At 36.5% G+C, this 12490-nt stretch overlaps 1 protein-coding gene across 1 annotated transcript in view; it reads left to right on the forward strand.

Moving 5' to 3' along the window:
• The window catches only part of LOC139152782 (dopamine beta-hydroxylase-like), a 51985-nt gene continuing 39495 nt past the window's right edge, over positions 1 to 12490 (forward strand). The window contains exon 1 of the mRNA XM_070726114.1: positions 1 to 849. Coding sequence (XP_070582215.1) covers positions 529 to 849 — 321 coding nt within the window. The 5' untranslated portion in view covers positions 1 to 528. The remainder of the gene's footprint in view (positions 850 to 12490) is intronic.

The following is a 12490-nucleotide window of genomic DNA, read 5'->3' on the forward strand; positions in this document are numbered from 1 at the left end:
GCCTGCTCACCCCGCCTCTAAAAGGTCATGGGTCACGCAGATCGCACGATTTTGCTTAATATATCATTGTACAGAAGCAGAGTGTTCACATGAGAGAGTCGGATCATGTACGCGCTTTAATGTTTCAAGACGGTTCTCAGACTTGTTGTGCGGTTCGAACGAAACTCGGAGGGCAAAAATCGCGGTTGCGGTAAATGTCCTGTTCATTGAATTTGGTCAGCCAAACCTCGTATGTCGTCACTCAACAGCACACTTCAACAAAAACGTGAGTACTTCAATGAAGACAAATCCAAGCTTACCTAGCAGATGTTTATCAAGTTCTGAAGTTTTCAACCAGTTCCTCACAGCGGCAGCTGAAGTCAGGAAAGCATTGTTGGTCGTTATATTTTTTAAGTCGGGATAAACCCAGTCAGACTTGATGGTCAACCGATGACGAGGAAATTCTAACAGTAGAATTCAGTTCATCATTCTCCACACCATTATTGTCTTGTAAATGTCGACCTATTACTACTGGTGAAAACTTCAAATATGTCATCATCTATTTTTTTCAAATCTGTGACAATATTTTTATTCTTTGTTTTCGGAACAACGATACATGCTAAATATTTACCTCATTCACATGAACGCTCGTCGAGTGATTTACGATATAGCGTTCCATTGGACCAAGACAATAGTATTCATCTATCGTGGGATCTTGACTTTCGTAAAGAAAAGATCATTTTTCGAATTAGAAGACCGAAACTTGATCCACAAAGTTGGTTCGCCTTCGGTATGTCTGGCGATGGTACATTAGTCAATGCCGATTTGGTATTTTGGTGGAAAACGAAAAGTGGAAATTTACGATTAAAGGTAAGTCAACGGTTTTTTAAACGCGATAATTACATTTCGTGGAATTTAAACGGACTTGTCTGGAATTGATGTCACATATGGCGATATATGTTGCGTTACAGATCTAATTCATTGATGTATGGTTACGATATAGGCAGATCAGCATCAGAATTTCCTAAGGTTTTACATAGAGGCTTCAATTCAGCCATCGGCCTAGCGCTACATTACAATCACGGATTTGTCAGCTGCATAACAACACAATAATTTGCTGCGCTATCGAAATAATCTATGAACCGAATCTTTGTCGTCTTGATCTCTGATAATAATGGGAAACTAAGGTACTGACATCACACTTGTCTACGAATACATGACATCCTTTAACCAATGCTGAAACGACAGCATTGCAGTGACCTAAGAAATACTTGAATTGAAAATATGAACTAAATCAGATTTACAGTTAAAGAAGAATCGTAATTAACTTTACGACCTGATTGGTTGTTTATGATTAAACATTACGGCGGATACCTCGAATATGCAAATACGGAATATGCAAATATAAAAGATCTGTGATAAAGCTGTTAAATATGCAGATTAAACAGCTTCTTTGACAGTCTGATGTTACTCGTTCAAATTTTCTGTTTAAGATGTTGTTTGACAATACCATTGCCACTGTTCAGAGAAAACTAAGCTTATAAGTCTACCTCAAAAAATATCAGACCGCACTTCAACACTGGTTTAAACGACACTTTGCAACAAAGATTTCGCCAATGACTGTACATTACGTTCATTTTGTCGTAAAATACAAACAAAAAGTAAAGTTAACTCATCGAAGTAAAGGAACCTAATTACTTCGGAGACTTCAGTGTCCAGTTTAGGCGTAGCAGAATTGCCAAAGGTATCGAGTTGACGATATCTCAACAGCGGCTGATGTTAATCAATACTTCTCAGTACCAGAATGAAGTTATACTCGGACAAAGCTTATGTTTAAAACAACAAAATGGACGTTTAGTAATGTCTAGAGTCGCTTTGTTGTATTGTAAATACATTGAAGTACAGGCAAATTTGACAACGAGTCTTGATTGCAAGAAGAGCAAAGCTACACTCAGGGGCGTTTGTAAAGCTACCTCAGTCTTTGACGACAAAGACCAGCTAGCAGCTAGCAAGTCGAACTTATGTTGAAAGAAGGGAAAGGGACTTTCTATCTGACGGTCATTTTAGTGATGATTCAACGACGAATGACGTCATCTACTGACTATTGTGACGTCAATTGTTCTTACTCGAGAAAACAACGGTTTATCTTTTATTCTTGTTTACTTATTTCTATAGAACTCTGGTGATATCGATTTGAAAACCTGTTTTGTTTAATGAAATAGTTGGCATGTCTGCGTAGTTTTACAGTCAATATGATTGCTGTGGAGAAAGCTGCATACAATATGCGAATTCTCTCAATTCTGTTTGATTTCTTCTTGGTGGCGATGTAATGTAATACTCGGCAGTTTTGTAAACTCTCGCCGTAAAACATGAATCTAGGTTCGTGCACGTCCGCTGAGTATTCTAAATAGGACGGGCAGTAAGTCAAAGGCCGTGAAGGCACTGTCCCTGTATTAATGACGCTAATGAAAGAAATTAAACGACGTGTCTCTCTACAGTTTTGAGCTACCAGCTCATAACGCCGACTGAAGTGATTCCATATTGAACGTGGTATTACCATTGATAACAATGTCATTGCAGTGTTTAAGTTGTGATCTGTCATTTCAAGCTTTCCAGGTGGTCAATAAATGTAGAAGTCAAAGACGGTATGAACTGCCGATATTACATGCCTGTAGTTTGCACGCTATTATTCTTCATTTCCTTATGACGACATATCCGATATATCCAAACCTGACGACATAGCTGATATATCCAAACCTAACGACATATCTGAGTTATACAAACCTGACGACATATCCGATATATCCCAACCTAACGACATATCCGATATATCCGATATACCCAAACCTGACGACATATCCGATATATCCCAACCTGACGACATATCCGATATACCCAAACCTGACGACATAGCCGATATATCCCAACCTGACGACATATCCGATATACCCAAACCTGACGACATATCCGATATATCCCAACCTGACGACATATCCGATTTACCCAAACCTGACGACATATCCGATTTATCCAAAGCTGACTCATATCCGATTTGTCAAAACCTGACGTTGACCAACGAAGTTAATCATTTTATTAATGCTACCAAAACAGTCACAAAGGGGCGTACATCTTATGTATGGTCACTATGAACTTTCAGTGTTTCGTTGTCCAATACTCGTCGCTAAAATGTCTATCATCTTAAATAAGAAATATCACACACGAGTATCTCTTTTGCGAATTATTCATGGACTTCGACAAATTTTATTCAGTTTTATCCAATTGCGTTGCCTGCTATTCATAAATTTGATCTTTCTACTTGAGTATGGTTTCGCACCGGAACAAACCTTTTGTTCTGAAAATAAAACTCAACGATTTGGCCTTCATGGGCATTGACCAGTTTACGGTCGCATTTGACGTCTACATACACTGTAAAAATAGCGGACGCTATACGCGTCTTTACGCGTTCAAAATGTACATGTCGGTGTTCAAATTTGAACGGCTAGTGTTCATATTGTTAACACCAGTGTTCATAATATTAACAATGATGTTCTAAACCTGAACACGTAGTGTTAACAACCATCTCCTTCAAGTGTTCAAAAACTGAGCATCACAGAAATTTTACAATACTGTGAAACAATTAACAATCTTTTGTGTTTTTTACTTTACAATGACTATATTAAATTTACAATTGCTTCACTGTCCGGTAAACGTACACGGATTTTGGTGTAACGAATTTCACACTAAGTGAAAAATATTTCCGGCCGACAATTGCTGAAAGCATATTTTTTCTAAAAAAGGAAGTATACAAAATAATTTTACACGTTTATTACGGGTTGAAAGTTCAAAAATTAGAAAAGAAAATCTGAAAACCACCATGAACGTTTTAATTTTAACATCGGCGTGCAAGAGGCGTTCTACTTCTAAACACTTGGTGTTCAAGTTTGGTGCCTTTTCCTATCCCATGATGCATCAAAACGGAAGTTGCGACATTTTTCTTGTAAGCGCACCCTGAAGTCGTGATCGTGCGGAAGCAAGACCAGAAAGGGTAAGTTTCCTCTCCAAAATAGTAAAAGGTATTAGATTTTTGAAGCATCTATATTATCGTCCTTTGAAATTAATTGTATTGTACCTTGAAATAGCTTAACTACGTGAGGAAACCTTTTTTCTTCTTTCATGGCTGCTATACCAACAATTAGCTGTGACTACGCAGTGGTACTTTTGGCCATGGCCTATCGATCGATCTCACTCGGGTCAAGGGTCATCAAAACACATCTGTAGCGATAACCCTTGACCTGAGCGCTATCGATACGCCTTGCATAGTACTGCTGCGTAATCACAGCTAATACATGTCTTTTAGCAAACACAATCGCATGTAAAACATCAGTTAAACATCGTAGAGTATAAAATGTATTGTTTCAGCATAGGAGAGTTTGGCTTTTTTATTTTAATCAGTTGGTGACAAGAAGCAGCAAATATTTTGTAACAGTATTGAAGAGAGGCACTGTATATGAAAGTCTCCCCTTTTCCTTAACCTAATCAGCTCCTTGTCTTTCATTTAAAGTTTCATCTCGCCATATTACCTATTGTTGCATTTTTTCAGGATGTAAAAAGTTGGATTTAACTGAAAATCGAAGAGTTGTTATAGAAGCTGGTGGTACAGATAACGAAGAAGATGAGTGTACAGGTAGCTGTCTGGAAACAAGCTTGAGAACCTCAGTTCATCTCTAATGTAGATTTAAACTTCCAAGGGTCAGTAACTGAATTTTGATAAATTTCTGTATTTTTGTTCGGAATTAATCAAAGCTTTGGTAGCATGCTATGATCAACTAAATGTTGTCGGAGAATAAGCTTTCACAGACGTGTAGTCTCCCATATTTAAATTAAAGCTGAAAGCGACAGACCATTCAGAGTAAAAATGTCCGCTCTGAATTACTGATTTTTCTGAAATTTTCACTCTGAATTTTCTGTCACTTTCTGCTTCCATTTTTCATCCCCCCTTGCATCTGATGAAGGAGACTTCACGTCTTTGAAAGCTTATGCCCTTGTAACATTTAGTTGATCATAGCGTGCTACCAAACCGTAGATTATTTTGTATTGTAGCTCAACACGTCTCTTGTACTTAGCAACTGGTTTTTAGCTTTGCTGTCAGCTAAATAGATGGATGTGTAGCATTGTCCTAAAATTTGTACATCCAAAGGTTTTTCTTCAAAACAGCCTGTACGAATCCTTAAATATTTGGATTACAGGTCCCAAGGGATTACCCGAATCAGATATGTTCAAATTATGATGGAATATGCAAATTTATATTTTTGAGGCTAATTTTGCTATTCTTTGGCAAAAATCTTCTTCTATTTTTCTGCCGTCTTCAATATTTGGTAAACATGTCCCTAAAAATGGCCTTATTCAAATTTGTGCTAGTTGTGATGAAATATTCAAATTTTTATATTTCATTGCAATTTTTGTCATTTTTGGTCAAAAAATCTTTAAAAAATCTCTTTCAACACTGCTAATCGAAGAGTTTTGATATTTAGGACATAGATCTCTACTGATAGTCGTTTTCAGATTTTTCAAATTATGCAGACATTTGCAACTTTGTAATTTTAGGACATTAAAGATATTTCAGACATTTTTAAGACATAAAGGGATTACCAGAATGTAATATATTCAAGTTATGATAAAATGAATTTTTCTTTCATTTTAAGGGCGATTTTTACCATTTTTGGTAAAAGAAATTGTATAAAAATTAATAGCAGGGTACACCAGAATTTGAAAGATCTTTATGAATATGTTTTAAATTTCTCAGAAGTATATTTTTGAAATGTCAGCCATTTATTTCAGGGTTTATTTAAAGATATTACAAACAAACAAACCTTTTTGTTTATGAAGGAATTTGTTGGACTAGGAAATAGGTTTTACCCTGCCAAGGACCAACTTAACCCCACTTTCTGCATGTTGTGCCTTACTGTGACACTTTTACACTTTGACATGTTGTGTTTACTTTAGTGTGGACAACTATATACCATGTTCACTAGAGAAGCCTTGACTAACTTTTTTCTTCTTCAAAATTTACAATTGTCTATACAAGAGGAAATGTCTTTAAGAAACAATCTTACAAAAATGGAGTATGCATTTCATACATATACTTTTCAACACAATAAGTATGCCAAATTTTGAGCTTTTTCAGATTATTTTTGTACATTTTAAACAAGTATGAACATAAAACGTCATCAACAATATGGTGATTTTTATTATGTTTTTGGTAGGAAGGTGTTAACACTGTTGGTTTTTTCCTCTGACAAACTTTACATACAAAGTTGCAATGTTTATTTGCCCATTTTACAGTAAATTATTGTATTTTACTCTAGAAATGTTTCGTGTATTTTTAGAATAAAATAATTTTACTGGATATCAATGGTCTGTAATGTTATTTCAAGGCTTGAACACCCCGTGAACGCCCAAAATTAAAGATGTTCAACAAGCGCGCATCATGTGTTCTAGCCTTTAACACACTTATCGTTGAACGGCGTCCATGCGTTCAAAAAGTGTTACAGCCCTTTGAACGCGTAAAAGAGTTCAATTTTTTGAACACATTTCATGTGCAACGTGTGTTCAGATATGGAACACCAGGGTGTTCAATATAATATCTGATGAACACGTAGCGTTCAAAATCTGCATACGTATGTTCAAAAATTGAACGTTGGTTGAACACGTAGTGTTAGATTTCTGAACGTCTAGAGGCGTTCAAAAAGTGTTACAAAAAGGCGTTTAATTGGTGTTCTATCCTTGAACACTTAACTTTACAGTGTAGCTGAGTAACGAATGACACATTTCATGGGTGGTCGTTCAAAAATAGCTACATCCTTTCGTTGCCACAACGACTGTCTACTATTCTTAGAAATAAAGTGTATAGAGAGACTCAGAACCAAGCTGTCCATGAATACAGATAGATTTGTTTTTGAAATCCAGCAAATTACGAATAAAATAGCCTTAATAAAGTTAGGTTGTGGTTCCATTATACGCAAACCTTCGCGGTATGAAACCCGTAAAATGTAGCAACTTCACCTTACTTGCTCAACCCTGGTGACAATTTTATGACCTATCCGAGTTATAACTGTAGTAGTAAAACATTGAGAAGCATAGCATCTGCACCCTTAGGGGTCGTGGACTCATGAAAGAATGCTATTTGGAATCGAAACTCATGGCATTTTGACCTTAAATCTCTTCCCCACAAACGAAAATTTGGAATGCAAAAACCCGACTACAAAGTTGCGAATTTTCCAAACACCACAAGTTGCTGAAATAGGTCGCTTAAAGTTTAAACTGCTGACTGATTTTTCACAACAGACATTTCAAAACCAAATCTGATTACGTAGCCACATGATTTCCCTTGTGTAACTATTGCATAGGTTTGCTCAAATTTGTGCATGTAACAGAAATATACCAAATCCCCCCTGCTCTATACGCGATGATTATCCTTAGTCATGTACGAGTTGCAGTTACCAAGGCCCCTAAGACTTCAGGTCTGACACTGTGCCCTCTGTTCATCGTTCGCGTTTTACGATGCAATTCGAGCACTGCAGAAACATTGTAGTTTTGGAGAATATACAAACTAAAGTATGGGTTACCAGGCCTTTCAAGGTATTATTTACAATAATCAACCACAGCCAATCCATGCTTCAAAGGCCAGAAAAATTTATATTTTGATCTCATCCAATAGTAAGACTGAGTGATCACTAATCGGTGTATCACGTTTGAAATTAAAATTCACCTAATATTTCCTGTTTAACTTCAGAAGTTTCATCCGAGCAAATGCTATTGACATATAACACGATTGGAACTAATTTGGGATAATTGGATTTTCATGTTTTTCAAATTTCTCAAAAATGTTAGGTGCCCTGTAACTCAATGTTGCAATATTACAAATTACTCATAAAAGCGAGTGTATAACTTAAAAAAGAAACGTAGATGAGCTTACATTTGCTGATCAAATAGACATTAATTCACCATCCAATTATCCCAAATTAGTTCTAATCGTGTTATGTAGTTATCTATAATAACATCAAACAAACCTAGCACTTTTACTCTCATTTTCTACAAACTTATTGAAAACTAGAACAATGAAACCAGTTTCTTTCTCTTTTGAGAAATGCCCCAAAAATGCCCCAATTTGAGATGCCCCAAAGTAACCCGGACATCCGTGAAAAACATTATTTTTTATCAGGGGAGATATACACCGTAAAAACTTCGAATTTCAGAGTACTTTAACTTCCAAGTGTAAATAATAATCTTGGTTTCAGTTCACTGACTGGAAGATTAATTTCATTAAGTGCCTTCACAGTTGGAAAACTGCATTATCATTTGATGTTGTACAGTAAAACCTGTCTAAACCAAACACCAAAGGGACTGAGAAAACTGTTCGGTTAACAGAGGTGTTCAGTTTATAGACTCTGAGGTTCCTTAAAGGGACAAAGTCGGCCATTTTTCATGAATTTTGTTTGATACGAGATACTACTTATATTGTTTGACATGCCTAAAGATACTGAATGAATGGGTGACCATGCATATAATTAAATGAAACCATCGCGAAAATGAATTTATGGCCATGACCAATAATTAATTTTCGCGATGGTCTCATTTATCGTGTCTAAAAATCGGGGTCAAATATATGCATGGTCACCCATTCATTCAGTATCTTTCAACATGTCAAACAATATAAGTAGTAGCTCGTATCAAACAAAATTCATGAAAAATGGCCGACTTTGTCCCTTTAAACATGGCATTCTATGTAGAAGGGACTAGAAAAGGTGTTCAAATAGACGGGTTTGTAGTTTAGACAGGGTTCGGTTTAGACAGTTTTCACTGTATCTAGAATGCTGCTGGATAGTAAAATTGGCCATGAAACAAAGCCAATGATTGATTTATGTTAAGAAGAGGACTTTGCAGTTTGCGCAGACTCTTAGATCATCTCGTCTCGTACCTTACGTTGATTGACGAGACTAGTCAGATACTCATCGTCTTGGTCGTTCAGTATAGATTTGAAGAATTATATTGTAGTCTGAGATAAATTTCGATACTGAATCTTTCATTTCTAACGGACATTTCTATTTATATTATACTACAGAGAATGATACTTGAAGCCAATTTGTTCCTATGTCTCTGTGATACAGCGTTTGATAACGAAATAACACCCGTAAATCAGTCATATGCCCTGAAAATTTTCACTTCGTAAAATACCCTTTTTCGATATAATCATATTGGGTGCCTCTCTTCAATGGAGGGAATGGCGTTTTCTTCAAACAGACTAATGAGTCAGTAAGTATAAGTCATATAATTGAATCAAGTAGAACGATGAAGAATTTTGTTAAGAGCTCCGTTCGACAGAGATCTCCCTATACCCCGAACTCAGACCCCCGAACGAGGATGTGATCTCCATATACCCCGAACGAGGGTGTAATCTACCTGGACCCCCGAGCCAGGGTATCTGAGATAACTGTGCCTTAAAGAGTAAAATTAAGTGGAAGAGCTACAACGATTAACATCATAACGAACCATCTAACGTGGCTATCAAAGCCATCTACTTTTAATATGCCCATGATTTATTAATTAAATCGAGAGACACCATTCATCCAAAGCCAATGATATGTTAAATCTATCTGTTCAGCATTACAATCCAATCGATGAAATTCGCCCGATACTGTTTACGGGTTGTTCTGTGTCTCCTATAAAACTCCGCTTAAACAATAAATTAGATTTAATCTCAAATGAAACGGATATGTGTTCATATTTTGTGTAAATAAAAGAATCCCCATTGTTTAACTCAAACGAAACCGAGCAAACGATGTTTACGATTTATTTAGTTCACTGCCTTCTCGATTTCTGTTTGATTGAATTGTATAGACAACGATGAAGATTCATCGTTGTACAGCGTACATACAGTTCAATAATACAGACAACAGTCAGACAAAACGTGTGTATATTATTTTAAATGTTAAAGATAACAATTAGGAAGTTAGGCTAGTGGTTATGTAATTTATCATAGAAATAATGTATATCACTTTCTGTGCTTCTGCTCGGTTATTTTTTGATAATATCAGTGTTGACAAATGACATGCAGACAGTCAACGATAATTAAGCGTGTCAACTAAGTTCACACGCTGTGCGTATAGATCCCTGACCTTGTTCAAACAAGGTGGTTTTCAATTTAAATTGTTTGGAATGTTGCGCATGTCAAATATGTGACGCATTATTGAAGAAGTAGCGCTGTAAAAATATTGTGGTTATATGTATGTTGCCGCCCATGCTGTGTCGAGCTGTTCCAAGACAAGACCATCGCATGATTAGTGTAAAAGGGGTATACTCGACTCTAGGTAGCCGAAAACGCTTTGTAACTACGATACATAAAGCAAAGACTTCGTTGGACTATTCGATTCGTGTTATTGTCAATTCAATGCTAAAGTACCGACTTGCGAGTTTCTGATCTTGTTCAATTAGTCGTTTTGTATGTCATATCATCAGAAAAGAAAATATATTAACATTGTGACAGACGCAGTAGATCTTAGATCGCTGTACTATCACATATCCACCACTGTAACGATGAAAGGAATCGTGTTTTTTTCCGAGTAGAGTAATTTGTGCAGATTTCGTCAGAATTGTCCATTAAGATTCAGACATTGTAACTCAACAACTGACACGGTAACTCCACAACTTACTATTTATAAGAATAGCTGGTCTCGTTGAGGAAACTCTATAATGCTGGGAAATGAAAACCAAGAATGTTCCCGTAACAAAAAAGTCTCTTAGGAGAGCCTAAAATAGCCAGAACACCCCAACGTGTTTTATTGTATACCTCGTTTTCTAACAATATCAGCCATTTCATTCTATATGTCGTTCTCAGATAAATCAGCTATCTTATTGTGTATCTCGTCTTCAGACAGTATCAGCCATTTTATTGCATAGCTCAACCTCAGACAATTTCTGGTCCTCAGACAATATCGGCCAATTTATTGTGTATGTCGTCTCATAAAATATCAGCCATTTTATTGTACAGCTCGCCCTCAGACAATATCAGCTCTCTTAATGTATATTTCATTCTCGGACAATAACAACCATTTTATTACACATCTCCCTAGACAATATGCATCTTATTTTATATCTCGTCTTCAGACAGTATCAGCTTTATTGACGCCGCTGTCGTTGTAAGACAATATCGACTGCTTTTTATACTTTTTTTGAAATCCGATACATCTGGAAATACTTTACTAACATTTCACCACAACAGATGAAATGCAGTTTTGTCATTGGTTGCTGCTTTTAGTCATTGGTTGCTGAGTATACCCCGAGTAGTTTTATGTTTACTCTTTGTAGGTTCTTACACCTTACATAAATGTAAAAATTCCTCTCGATGTTTCATTCTTGGTTTTATTAAATCTCAACTGCGCAAAACTGATTTACGCTTCTGCAGGCTGCGAAACGAGACTAGAAATGACTTCCGTTATATGTTAGTTCTAAAAAACTTATATCATTAACAAAAAGGACAGCGTTATCGTGTATATATTACGTCAACTTACGCACTTAAAAAGAACCGAACGCAAATGTTTTGAAGCATTTCAATTTATTGAGTAATTACCGTGAACAGCGGGAACCCATATTTCTAACCACAGCAAAATCTTAAAGTATTAATGACACATTTGGTTTTGACAGAAGATTAGCGTAAATAACAAGTGTATCCGTCAGATGACTTGACATACAACATTCTTGCCGACAAGGCCACATAGTTGTACCTACTATGTATTCCAAAAATCTAATATGTCTTTGATTTGTATTTGTGTCGCTTTATTTTCAAGGGCAAGATGTCATCAATGCTTTGAGTCTGTCTTACAGCGAGCAAACACTACAGCCGCGTAAACGCTTTCATTTTGCGCGCGATGCATCGGCGCCAGTGAACTCCATCAAGATTCCACTGCCATTCCGGAACGAAATACTAACACATGGTATCGCTACACCACCGTGTAATCCACTTTCTTAAACGCACACTGTCAAATTTCGCCATCGGGAGAATAGAAATTAAGAATTGAATATTCTCCAGGACACATGTGAGGTGTCTGCCTGAAAAGACATCTGTGTATTATCCTACTCTTACGATATATCCAAATTCGTAAACAAGTTGTGATAGTTTTAGGACCTATTTACCAAATTTAGCAAACAAGTAAAACGATCATCTCGTAAAAAGCTACTTCATTGTTTTCAGTCAAGGGAACATGCGTAAGAGAGGAAATTTTGCAGGGAATTGGTCTATTAGATTTGTAATCGTCCATGAGAGCTGAACCGGACGTGACCTTTATCAATCAAAAGTGGGTTGATCGGTCTTGAAGGGAATTCTCATCACAAAAAGTTGGCTTTCTCTCTTAAAGGGATAAAGTCGTCGGAACTGCGCTCAAAGGTCATATGGGACCCGTACGTTCAATGTAAACACTGTATCCAAGGTACGGTGATGACTGATGAAAGTTAAAAC

This window comes from Ptychodera flava, chromosome 16 (genome assembly GCF_041260155.1).
Source record: "Ptychodera flava strain L36383 chromosome 16, AS_Pfla_20210202, whole genome shotgun sequence".
Classification (NCBI taxonomy): domain Eukaryota; kingdom Metazoa; phylum Hemichordata; class Enteropneusta; family Ptychoderidae; genus Ptychodera; species Ptychodera flava.